General features: G+C 35.1%; 2 protein-coding genes across 2 annotated transcripts; one reads left to right on the forward strand and one right to left on the reverse strand.

The window, feature by feature from the left end:
- Window positions 1-249: 249 nt before the first annotated feature.
- Window positions 250-1,284, reverse strand: EAE98_004185 (uncharacterized protein; the record flags this gene model as incomplete). The annotated part of the gene is made up of 4 exons (XM_038951805.1): window positions 250-520; window positions 585-717; window positions 776-1,167; window positions 1,223-1,284. The coding sequence occupies 4 exons, from the start codon at window positions 1,282-1,284 to the stop codon at window positions 250-252; spliced, it is 858 nt and encodes a 285-aa protein (XP_038812278.1).
- A 7,878-nt stretch (window positions 1,285-9,162) lies between these two features.
- On the forward strand, window positions 9,163-9,895 carry EAE98_004186 (uncharacterized protein; the record flags this gene model as incomplete). Its single annotated transcript, XM_038951806.1, has 2 exons — window positions 9,163-9,257; window positions 9,316-9,895. 2 exons carry the CDS (start codon window positions 9,163-9,165, stop codon window positions 9,893-9,895), a joined length of 675 nt encoding a protein of 224 aa, XP_038812279.1.
- Window positions 9,896-13,984: the final 4,089 nt, after the last annotated feature.

Below are 13,984 nucleotides of genomic sequence, written 5' to 3' on the forward strand. Positions count from 1 at the left end.
ATTGGTGTGGGTATGTGATATCCATATTTGTTGTCAAGATAGGCCGAACCGAATGCGACTTTATTAGCTCCGAAAAGCTGTGTTGTTAAAAACGGCGATTTAGCGAACGTACAGATATCACTACATTGATGAGTCTACAAATTTTCGAAACTTGTATGTTCTATCATTATGGTATATCTATCAAATAGACTAGTATATATTCACGATCAAGAATCAATACTTATCCGCTAGTCCAATGCAAATATAAAATCATTCCGAAGCTTTGCGTCCAACGACACACTGGAACGGTGTGTCCACAGCAACTCCATTTGCATTTTCTCCCTCCAAGTCCTCAACAAATTTCATCCCGATACCGGAACCTTTTGTGTTGTAACTATCGATCTTTGCCATGACATCTGCAGTGGTTGCCATGGAGCTCTGTGACCAAAGAGGACGAAGATAATTAGGCCAAGCATAATCAGTACGGGACACGTCTGTGAGGCCTTCTGTTTCGAAAAGAGATTTGAGACCCTCAACCCAACTAATTCAAATTAGCATCTAGGAATCGCATTCATCCACTAATCCGGGGAATTTCTCACCCATACTGGCTGTCTGGCTTGGGTTTATGGAAGGTGTTCGCAAGTCGCTCTGATGCTATAGTTTCTGCACCTTCGTGTGTCACGACGACGTTTGCTGATAGAGGCAGAGGCTCCAGCCATTGTAGATAGCCGCCAGGCTCTACAGATATACATGTTAGATATGACTTGACGTATATTCTACAATAATTTCAACTTACTGACTAGGGATAGCAGCTTTTGCAGCAACGGCTTCGCATCAGGATCGTTGACTATACTTAGCCAAAACCGAGCATTGACAATATCGTACTGCCCCAGAAACTCGGCTGGATACTCTTCAAATCCATCGTGAACATACAGGTGTACATTCTTTGGTCGGAATCCCGGTGCGGGGTACTGGGCATCAGAAATATCAAATCCGTCGATGCGTACAGTCTCGGGTAGCTTGCTGGCTAAGTCACAGGCCCAAATCCTTGATGCCAATTTCGTTAGTAGACATAGCTCAATTGTTGCACCCACATCTGCGATTCGCAATTTTGTCTGATTTGTCGGGATACTTGGGTGCACGAGGTATCCACAGACTTCTTTGATCAAAAAGTGGTTGTAATTCAAGCTACAGGTATCTATTAGCTTCATCAACTCGTGCGGCACCCAAGAGGAAATCTCACCGCATGGAAGATTTGTAATCCCTTTTGAAGATATATTCTCGTTGCTCTTCTGTCGCGGACATCTTTGTATCGGCGTACAAATACTCAACAAGCTTAAGGTAGCTGAAGGAAAAAGAAGAAATGGGACTTCTACAAAGCTTCTGAGGGGGGGATCTCTAATATGAGTAAAACCAATTCTTAGATAAGGCCATGTTAGGCTGAATTCATTCTCGGAGTAGTAGTACATGAGCGGCGTAGTACATGAGTAGCCAGGGAAGTAAGATACGGAAAATATAACCCTCTACCCCCTCACAGACTAATTGTTACCGAGGATTAATTGCATACCCACAGTCTGATATACCCACTTCTTTATGGTGTCATCAGTGACAAACCTACATCCTACATCCATCAAGGGGATTATGCATTGATAATGTAAATCGAGCGAGCTAAATATTAGAAAATAATCACCATGGTTTGCACCTTGCAATGAATGTAAAACTTTCTAATTACTTCGACTTAAGTTTCGCAATCGATAATAATTTGATCTCTTCACCTTTCATTGCCTCCGTCATTATTCCCCTCGCTTTTCAACGCATATTATCTGCTAGTTCTAAGCACTATGCTTCAGCTACTTCTGCCTATTTCATCATTTCTGTTCTTGATTCACTTCGCTAAGAAGATACTCTCATGGACTTCAAACTTCCAGATTGCGAACAAAAGCGGTTTCCCTGTTTATGAATCTCCGTAGGAGAACCTTATTCTATATGAACATGACAGTATTCTTACAGTTTTGCAGAATACACACAGCTGATGTGTGGTGGCTAGCTAGCTATTCCAAGCTTGTTCCAGCATTGAGATGTTTGCCTTCGTCATAGACAAGAGGCTGGCTCTCCCGTAGGCGTTATTCCCAATACATTAAGCGTAACTGGCTGATGCTGTGCTAGTATGAGCTGAGTTTCCCACATTTGGCATGTCGTATTACTCCGTTCAAAGACCTTAACACTGTCAACATTATGCTCTCTTCACCGAACGGAAACACGTTCTGGAATGCAGATCCTGAATCGATCAATCAGATTTTAAGCCATGGAGCTAGGTTCGTAAAGCCGGTGGAGCTCTTTGGCTTCTTTGACATACATGGGCCAAATATGCAGACAGCTATAAACGATGACTGGAGATTTCATCGCGAAATGGTAGCTCCTGCTATTGGATCTCACGCCAACATCAAGATGTGGCGAGCTTCACTTTTTGAGATGAAAAAGTTTACTGATTTGCTGATCTGAAAGAGTTCCAAGGTTACTCTTATCAAAGATTGCATGTCGGAATTAACTCTATACTGTGTTACACAGTCATTCTTTAACCTAGAGTTGACTTTTGAATATTACATGGAAGCTTCTACTGGTAGTGAACAAGTTGAGAGGGCTGGATTCGTCGCAGCTATGCTCACCACTATCGACAAGATGGGAATCATAGATAACTAACCAAGCAAAATTCGAGGCAAGTCATCCTGAAACATACATACTCTCTTCCTTTGAACTTCCTCTGAAGCTTACCCGTGGGGCTTCTAGCACTATCGCCTTTTGAAACCATTCGAGAAGCCGACAGAGTGTATCGTGATTTGTACAGTCACATTGAAGATATGTGCAGAGAAGCATTCATAAAGCATAAGCAAAACCCAACCACCATAAACCTTGTGGTGGCAGAATCCGTGGTTGACAAAATCATTATTTTGTTAAATATAATAAATTTTTTAATCTTTAATATTATATTGAAAAAATGAGTTGTAAAGTATTAATATAATTAACTTTTATACATATCCATGATTAGAAAATTTGCCTTTAAAGGGACTTAGAGAAATTTTCAAAATTTATTGATTTTCAAAAGTTTTAGTCTAAGGCTACAATATTTACAAGTAAAAAAGTTTACTTGTATTGAATTCGATTAATAATCGATTAATAATCGAATGATAATTATAACTATATATATTAGAATTACTTAGTATTCTTATTTAAATAGGATATTCTGTATTGTATAATATAATAATAAAGCTTCTAATTGAAGAATAAATTGAAAGTGAGTAGTAAGATATAAAAGCTTCTTCTCTTTAAACTTTCGGCTAATGCTCTTTGACTTTCCCGCTTGTTCCCCTTTTCCTTCTAGCTCCCTCGCTTGTTTCTCTTTTCTTCCTAGCTTCTATGCTTACTTCTTTTCTCTTCTTAGCTTTTACGCTCGTTTCCTTTTCGTCTACCTATTCTAAAAATCTCTAAGAGCTTTCTTAAGCTTTATTTTCTTTTTTTCTATTATTAAAATGTCAATAATAAACGAGTTCGGATTTGAGCTGATTATATTTATTAATAACAAAGAATATATTTTGTTAGGGATGAAAAATGTTTGAATTCAATAATGTATATATTATATATTTATATAGGAATTTATATTAATATTTTATTTACACATAGGTATTAACTTTACTACTATAGGGAAATATAACAATCGTGAGTAAGTTCATTGTCTATTAAACCCGGTCTTAGGGTATGTAACTGTCGGTTATCTATTAGATACTTTGATCTCTGGGACTATGTCAGATTCTGCCAAGAAAAACGGAAAGGTCACGTTGAAAGAATTCTTAATCGGCAATGTATTTTTCCCCGCCTTTCCAGATAAGAAACTTACTGGAAAGGGGGAAGATGGTAACGAAATTGAAACCCGAGATACAAGTGAGCGAGCGAGCAGTAGGAAATGCGCTAAAGCTTGCGACTAAAGAGAGAACTTCTGATCCATCGACGATGCACTGATTAGACGAGTTCATGAGTTTCATACATAGGGACATTAAGTTGAAAAACTCTATGAAAAGTATAGGCCTTTTAGAGTTGTACTCTCATGAGCCTTGAGGTAATAAAAGAACATTCTTGGTCTTTTGATAGAAAAAGAAAATGAGTTACATCTGTATCTCAATACTTAGAAGGTAAAATGACTTAGTTATTTATATTTATATGAGACTCTATAACTATATCTAGTTCTTATCTCATATTAGTAGATTTAGCTGATCTTTTCTTTATAATTCAAAATATCAAACTTTACCTCTAATAAATAACAAAATATCATAATATAATAATAGTATATAGTATTATAATTTCTTTTTTTAGAATTTTTATAAAGTCGAGTTATTATAGATTTATATATTAAAACTTTTAAATTACTATAATATTCTTAAAGACTATATTTATGTTGGTTCGAGAGAGATACGGAAGACGTGGTTCCCACTATGAGTATGCCCCTAAATGTCTATTTGTATTCAATCTGAAGAGCTAGCTAATGAGGAAAATAGTAGGCCTTATATAGGCACTACTGAAAGAGCTAGTCTCTTTTACATTCGCCTAAATACCTTTAATATAGTAGCCATTACATTGAAGTTATTCCTTTGAAGTGAATATCCTTGTTTACACATTTTTTTCTAATTTAACTTGAGTATATAATTCATATCCTCTCCTATATCGATTATAATATTTATTTAATTTAAATAGATACTAATTTAATAATTATAAATATAAATATAGAGTAATTCTTCAATTTAAATAAAATATAATTTAAAGAGTTAATATAAGAATAGTTTTCCTATATATAATTTCTTTGATTTAGTTAAATATATAGTAAATGAACTTCCTATATTATTTGATGTTGCGGTGTTTTGGAGTACTTACCGAAGCTTTCATATTCTTTAGGTTTATTATACTCGAGTACATCAATCCAAGTTATAATCTTTATATACTACCTTACTTCTCTGAAAAAGTCGGAATACCTACCGAGGTATTCCCTCTCCTCTCATATTTCTCACTCCCTCATAGATAAGCTTAGACCATAGATAATCATAAGTGTTTATCGTAGATTTCCTCACCAATCTTTTCCCATCATACTCCTCCCCCTATTTTCCCACCACACTCTTCCCTTATCGTATTCTTCCTCCAACATATATTCCCACATCATACTCCCCCCGCCCCTCCTATGTTCCCACCACACTCTCCACATCATTCCCTCGTTCTATTACATCATAGTTTTCAGAATCTTAGGTTGAAATATACAAAATTCTTTTTAATCCAATTGTAACTTCAAGGCGTACTCACCGCAGTTCATGTAACAAACGTAGAAATTCGCAACCTTACAAATGTCAATATGAATACATCAGTTACAACCTAGTGAATTGATTATCCATCGACACTCTCGTATGGATCGGCCTTATTATGAGACTTGAACTTTTCATGATACATATCGCAATAATCAACTTATATTGCAGCTGGGGTACCCACCGTAAGCGCAATAATATATTTTCCACTACCTCACTACCAACTCAATGACATATTATATACTTGATGAAATATGTGTACTCTGACGAAAACTACTTTAGGTTCGGGGTACCTACCGTAACTCTAAATATATCTTGATTACTTGGGATGGAAATTGATATTAAAGTGTGCATACATTTTGGTGAGTTAGTACATCGGATTTCCAACTCCATTTGATCTGCTCAAGTTTTAACAATATTATTATGAGCAAGCTGAATGCCTGCTTGGAGTACCTACCGAAGATTGACATTTGGTATAGTGGAATGTTGTTCTAGTTACTTTTGTATCGAAAATGCGATGTCATGTTTAAGATATTATATTCCAGGGAGGTATCTAGGTAATCAAATCTCCTTCAAGATATCTAGATCGACAGTTTACTCGCTATCTAGCAGATACTCCAATCCAGTTCTAGATTCACCACAGTCTTATCTTTCATTGACGGAATAGTGAAACTAAGAGACCTACGGTAAGCACCCCAATCTCAAGTAACCTTCGCATAATACTTTATATGTATGTACCTAACCTTGGAGGTAATAGGTATTCCCTTCTAGCCTTGTACATATTTGCGTTTCATGAAGTGATTCGATTTTCGTTAAGCACTCCACTTCCGCCAATTATTACCTTCCCCACTTTGATATACATACCTAGGTACTACATATATCTAATAACTCGGTACATGGTTATATTCGTATGCTCGTGTGGCCCTCAATCACCTTGCAAGATCTTACTCTGGCCACACAAGCATAAATTTGGTATATGCTGCGAGATTGATCCTTCGGTAGGTACCCCATCCAGTCAATATTGCTATTCCACCCGGAACAAACGCTTTACTTTTAAGCTTCTAGGTATACATACTTTGTGAGGATTCATAATAAGTCCACTAAATCACTTACTAATATCTTATCAAATAAGGAATATATTGATGACTAATACACATATGATATGATCTTATATTATAAAATCATATTATCATATAGTTGTATAATAGTATCTCTTATCAAATTGATTTATAATGGAATAGAATGAAATGGAACTAGATGGAAATATATAGGAAATCTCGCTAAATTGATTGATTATACTTTCTTTTTATTATCTAAAGCGATTCTATAAGATACGATTTAAATCAATCTTATTTATAAGTATGGAATATACTGGAATTTCATTATAAACTATATAAACCTAGAATATTCTTTAAAGGAATTTTAGGAAAAAGCAAGCAATTCATTTCAATTCAGTCTAGCTTTTCTAAATTGACTTCAATTCAATTTTTATTCTATATATTCGATTTATTCCTACAGCTTAAACTAACTAGATCTTTTACTATCCTTATAATAATATTATTCCTTCTTATTATAAGAACTAACCTCCAAGATACTTATTAGAACTTTGACTTTTAATTGAAACGAGAATAATAGATATATAGATATCACTACTCCCTTTTATTCAGGGTTTTAGTCTTTGATTTATAACTGACAGATACTGAAACGCTATATGTTGCTTTTACTTTTATTATAATCTAGTTGAAGTTCTTATATGAAATATCAAGTTCTCTAGTTATTATTGGGAAACTTCTAATGATTACTTGACTTTAATAATTCGTTTTAAAATCAATCAGCTGTAGAAAGGCTACTGGTCTCACGTAGTCAGCTATGTAAAGACTGCTGATTCTATATAATCAGCTATTAAAAGACTACTAGTCCCATATGGTCAGCTGTAGAAAGGCTATTGATTCTATGCAATCAGCTATAGAAAGACTACTGGTCTCATATAGTCAACTACAGAAAGACTACTGGTCTCATATAGTCAAATATAGAAAGGCTACTAGTCCTATGTAGTTAACTGCAGAAAGACTACTGGTCCTACGCGGTTAGCTGCAATGCCTATATATGATCTCATATTTCCAACCTGTTTAACTATTGTATCTACAGCAAGTCTATTATTCTATCAGCCTGCTGGCTTACTACAGAAAATGCGGTCTGCTCCAGTTTGGTCATGTTTGTTTCATCTTTTCACTTCCAACAACAATTCATAAGCCTACTGGGATCCGATTTGAGAGAAAAATATAGAATAGCTTGTTGAATAGAAATAAAAATCTAGTGGTCCTGCGACAGTCAACGAGTTTTATTCTATTGGAAACTATTGATTAAGGAGTGACTAAATCGAAGCAAATGAATACGAAATCCTACTTTTTTTTTCAAGATATAGCGACTATACATAGATAGTGGCCGATCACCTAAATTATATCAAAAAATATCGATTTATTATATTTTGTATACTTATTTATTAATTTTTATAATTGAATTTCTCTATATATATTATTTATATAATAATGATTTATATTCTTTATTTTTAAAGTTTTAATATAAATTATATAATCAGAAATTTGTTATTAAAATAATAGTTTATAAAAGTTCTTTAAATTTCGCTTATTTTACTAATAAATTCTGAAATTTCTAAATCTCTATATTTCAAATCTATATAATATAATGATTTTAAATTTTAAAAATAAACTATAAAAAAATTTGAAATTTATAATTAAAAGTAAACAAATTTATATAAACAAAAGTTACAAATTTTCATTTAATTGTGTTGAAATTTATTGGTTTTAATAATGAGTTTTGATATAATTTGAGTGATCGGCCACTATCTGTGCCCTAGCTATTCGTAGGAGAAAAAACAGGCGGAATTTGATAATTCAAATTTTCATTGAAATCCTCTAACTTAATTGAATAAAAAATAATTTATAAATGATTTATATAAATTCAAAGAGATCAAAAGAAATATCAGCTTTTTATTATTCAGAAAATATTTCGAATTTTTTTTTTATATCATATTGAAGGGAAATAATTGAATTGTAAAGGATATCTTAGAAATGGTCGAATTCCGCCTGTTTTTTCTCCTACGAATAGCCTAGCCTAGTACTGTGAGGGCGCACGTACCCTCTTAGCACGTGACCGTCTATACTAGCCGTTTTAGCTAGCTCTTTCAGTATGAGTTGGAAGCTTCGCTTCCAACTTCCTTTCTAGTCTTCATCAATAACTACTAGGTACACTATTCAATGATAACTCCTCTTTCGTTTCCGAACCCTTCACAAGTACTGTAAGCACGAGGTGTCATTATAAACGTTGCCTCAAAACACAATAAGGCTGTAGTCAGCTGGACATCATTAAGCAAACTTCATTTTACATCCCCTTAAATGGAAGGAGGTTCCTTCCCAAATTGAAGCTTCATTTGAAAATTTCGATGTGGGGCGATCGGTTACCATCTGTACAGTCAAAGGTCGTTTCCTTTTCACTTTCCATTTCTCTCCAATACATCTCTCTCCAATACATCTCTCTCCAATACATCTCTCTCCAATACATCTCTCTCCAATACATCTCTCTCCAATACATCTCTCTCCAATATACCTCTCTTATGTTCGAATAAATCCAGAATTTAGTAACGGTTACTTTTCATATTGTATATATGTAATCAAGATCAAGCATTTACTTTCATTTTAGATCTTATTCATAATCTTGACTCGAAACAATATCTGGATCTACTTCTACCTCCTCAGTCCTCGATCCCACTCATATCAGAAGTAGCCCAAGATGGTTGTCAATACCCTACAACCAATTTGGTGCTATGGCAGATGCGTTACAGGCGCGACAGGAGGTCATTGCAGAAGCACTAGAAATTATGGCAGAGAAACAGAATACAACTCTTGCGCTTTTACAGCAGTAAGCTTGCCTCATAATATATGAATAGGAAAGAAAATTTGATACTGATATGATATAGGTTACTTGGTGAAAAAGCAGTTGGTGTCACAAGCTCTAAATCTTCAACAACTCGGACTGCTTCTTCTCAGTTTAAGAGATCTGGAGTGGATGTTTCCATGTCGGAGGATGACAGCGATCGATTGTTGTTCTACTCAACCGAATGGGTCAATGCCGGGTCTGGGCTCTTTCTTAAGACAAAGAGAAAGAATTATAGGGAGTGGAATTTGAAGTGGAGAGACTATCTGATGACAACATTTGGAAAGGCTGATGATAGCGAAAGCAGTTTGAAAGAGCTTGTGGAAAGTTGGGATGATGAAAAAGTTGCACACGCATATATGGGTGTTTCGAGAATCTATCATCAAGCTAAGGATGGGGCGAGTGAAAATCAAGAAGCTTCTGGAAAGTCAGGTGTCCGAAATGACAAGACAGGGAAAAGAAAGAGCATCGAAGATGGAGTGGAAGACGAAGAGGAAGCTGGAGGTGAAAACAAGAAGCGCACGGGCAGGAGAACCAGACGCAAGATTGCTATGGAGGACGAGTCGGAGGAAGAGGATGATGATGAGGCCGATGACTTGGAGGGTTCGACACTTCTGGAGTAGATCTGGGAAACATTGTGGTGAAATTGAGAGTGGATATGGCTGGTAAATCAGAGCTAGGAATTTGGCCGTTATGAATGATGACAATGAGTGTATGATATCTATTAGAAACAGATCAAGAGCTGGACATGTAAGCTAAGAGCTGGATATACAAGAAAGGTGCTGGTTGCTAGTTACTCGCTACTATCTTCTTATATATATATGGTACTATAAAGATTTTTAATTGAATGCCTGTTTACGAGTGCTTACCATAGATTGATATCTGGGTATTCGACCAAGTCGAAGATTCGTTGAACACTAATGTGAATTTGAAGCAGGATTATTTGAGAAAATGGAACTTCAAAGCTGCGGTAAGTACTCCAGCTAATCTTTTTATCAAAAATGCTTTACTTTCAAGTGAATTTGAAACGGATCAATAATTATTCCACCGCACTAAAATCTGGGAATAGTTACTGGTTTTCTATCTTCCTTCAACAACATACTTCTCTTCTCTCCACTACAACTATCTTCTTACTCCTTGATCTATAGCAACAACTACCTCAAACTCTCGACAACCGTCTTGCTCAACTATCTTCAATTATCATAGCATATAGAATTCTATGGGGCACCAGATGTGGAGTATCAGAGGGGGGCATAACTTCCCCGCACCTACCTTAGATAGGTACCTGTCCCCCACCTCACTCCTTCCATTTGATGTATAATACCCCACATTCAGAGATATTCTACCTCTCCTCCCTCTCTACACCTTTACACCTTTATACCTTTACACCTCTTTCTACAGTTTTGTTATATTCTGTTTAGAAACGGATATCTCCAGTCAGTGTCAGAATGCAGTTCACACTCCCTCCAATTCCTCCTCCTCAATCTTGAGCTCCCATTCGAAGATCTATAGCTCAATAGATTGACGCTATATATATGGCTCAATGACGATAGTGTATATAAAATGAGAGATATTGCGGAAAACGAGCGAGCATTATTCGACAAACTTGATGCTATTGTTGAAAGCGCAGAAGATCATCGAATAGGAATTAGGTTTTCTTTTTCAAAAAGTTGGAGGAAATCGAATAATGAAACTGATTATACTCTGCTTTAAGGAGCTCCGGGTACAATCCGTGCAGAAGACGCTTATCTCAAGGAATTTCGAATTGCAATGGTGGTCTGATAGCAATGAACAAATTGACAGTTTCCAGGGGGTAACTTCGATAAATTTATAAAAAATGCTTACAATTCACATTTGTTCAACGAATCACAAGATATACTCATCAAAGACTTCATATTCATAATTGGTAGATGGATGGAAAAGGCTATATCAAAAAGACTGAACGATTCACAACCTTCCATTACATCTACGACATATCGACGTGCAACTTTGTTGAAATTTGCGATTATGAAGCATCGGCCTGATAATATTTGCTCGGTTTCAAAAATGAAGATGGAAATTACTAAGGGAATTCATCTAGCAGCACGAACTCTTTGGGGCGGGATTCCTCCACCAGGATAGAATGGCAATTCTTACTTCGGGAAATTCGAATTGCGTCAGTTATTGGACTGGGAAATGATTTGCGCATTGTCCCCTCGGTTCTCCTAGCAGCATGAATTAGCATAGATTCTAGACTGTCTTAATGGGGTTAGACCATGCTCTTTGGCACAACTATCAGATAGGCTAGAGGAGTTTCTGAGATGGAGGGATATTGAGATTACTCGGGCTTTTGATGGTCAAGGTACATTTCATCTACCATTCCATCATCTTAATCTTGCTAACACGTTATACTTGGGTGCAGGCATTTATACTGGACGATTCGATTGCGCTATCAATTTCATGTACCTCAAGAAGAACAGGATCATTGATGCCTTCTGGAAGAGAAGCCAACCCAAATAAATTGAAACAATATAGTCGATATCCGAAATCAGCGGAAAACATTATATTCTCGCCTGCGCTTAGATTGATCGCAATTATATTCCAATGAGGCATACTTGATAGGATTGATATCATTGATAACCTGTTAATGTTATCGATTTCTACAACTAGAAAGTTAAGCATCAAAGTAGTTTATCTCGACAGTCCCGTTTTTTTGGCAGGAAATCTAGGTGGTAAAGGCTACAATGAAGATAGTCGCTCTCTATCGACTGAAGGTCTTTCTGCGTTCTTTAAGAGTAGAGCATTGACTACAGGATACACCGAAATAACAATATTCTATACTTAAAGAAAGGGGGCTGGTGTGAGGGTTAACAGGATTAAAGATCGAAACAAGGCAAGGGCGTTCTTAGGACACACCCCAGGTGCCTTTATTTTTGAGAATTACTACAACGATGCAATAGTTGATCTTGATATGGTAACAATTGCTTTGAATAAAGAGAAAGAGTGTGTAGAGTCGATAGTCCAGACCGGATTATATCGAGTCTACTACAACCTCTCTTCAGAAAATGAGAAAAAGTTTATCAATGCCTTTGTTTAACAAAACGAAAGATACACGTAAACAATCACATCAGCTGAGAAAAAATGTACATCAAAATGCACAAGATTACAGGCGAGATACACTCTCCAGGCACACATAAGGAAGGAATTCGAGGAACTCCACTCAATACAAGAATACGAGGTTAGAGTCGAAGCCCTTACTATTACGGGGAAACTTTTTGAAGAAGTTATAGCCAGGGCAAAGATATTGGCCGCTGAGGATATTAATGAGGATGCACCCGAGGATGATAAAGACAATATTGATTTAAGTGATGATTTGGGGGTAGTATTCGGTGATGAGGCCGAAGTTGGCTCTCGCGTTGGAGGTGTTGAGACTGGTGTTCAGGATGACATGCTTACTTCTGAGGTTCAAGCGGATGGGAAAATGGGCAGTAACGATGTAACAGACAGTCTGACCTCTGAGCTATACGTTAGAGCTTTCTTGAAGAGGCTAATAGAGGAAGACTCAAATATAGTACTTTATATAGATTTGAGTGATTTAAAAGATTTAAAAGATTTAAAAGATTTAAAAGATTTAAAAGATTTAAAAGATTTAAAAGATTTAAAAGATTTAAAAGATTTAAAAGATTTAAAAGATTTAAAAGATTTAAAAGATTTAAAAGATTTAAAAGATTTAAAAGATTTAAAAGATTTAAAAGATTTAAAAGATTTAAAAGATTTAAAAGATTTAAAAGATTTAAAAGATTTAAAAGATTTAAAAGATTTAAAAGATTTAAAAGATTTAAAAGATTTAAAAGATTTAAAAGATATTATTGATATTATCATGGGGATAGTGAAGTAATATAATACTAATGGTTTACTATTGTAATATTGCTTAAGGTTTTAAAAGCTAAAGACTACGAACGTATATGCTATAGTGCGGGGGCGCTAGCGCACGCGCTAGCGCGGTCAGTTACATGATCCTTATCCCAATAGATATAAGAGATTTAGAATAATATAAAGAAAGTATAAAAGAGAGACGAAGTTCTTATTTGTACTAGATAAGGCTATTTATATATAGGTGTACTAATGTTTAGTATATAAAATGCCCCTAAATAAGACTTCATTATAAGCTTAAAAGCATTAGTATTCTACTTATAGCTTAAAGAGGTAAAAATAAATATAAATAATAAAGCAATCACTATTTCATATAGACCTTCTCTAAGATGCCTATGTTAGAATCAATATAAGGTGACGACTAGTATAATATAGGTGTAGAACTAGAATAAGACTTTTTATTAATTCCTTCGAAATCTCTTTCCTAAAGCTATATATATATATAAACTCTTCACTTTTGGACTAATAGTTGGCCTGATATCAATTCTATATTGTATTAATGTTTATAATAGAGTTCTCCTTTTTAGGCTTTTGTTCTCGAAAGCTTTAAAGCTATTCGATAGCTAATCGATCTTTTTTCGAAGTCTCATTAATTTCTATAACAAGTTAGTTGTAATGCTTATATTCTTATTTTATGAGGTTTAGTTTCTTTATAGTTTTTAAAAAGCTATATTGTAATACAAAAATATTAAAAACTAATCCAATTTATATTCGAATCTTTAAAAACCTTGAAAATCTTGAAAAATTCGAAAATTCGAAAAAAGAAATCACTTTATTTTTAATAAAGTAGTAGTTTGTAT

This window comes from Botrytis deweyae (assembly GCF_014898535.1).
Source record: "Botrytis deweyae strain B1 chromosome Unknown BDEW_007, whole genome shotgun sequence".
Classification (NCBI taxonomy): domain Eukaryota; kingdom Fungi; phylum Ascomycota; class Leotiomycetes; order Helotiales; family Sclerotiniaceae; genus Botrytis; species Botrytis deweyae.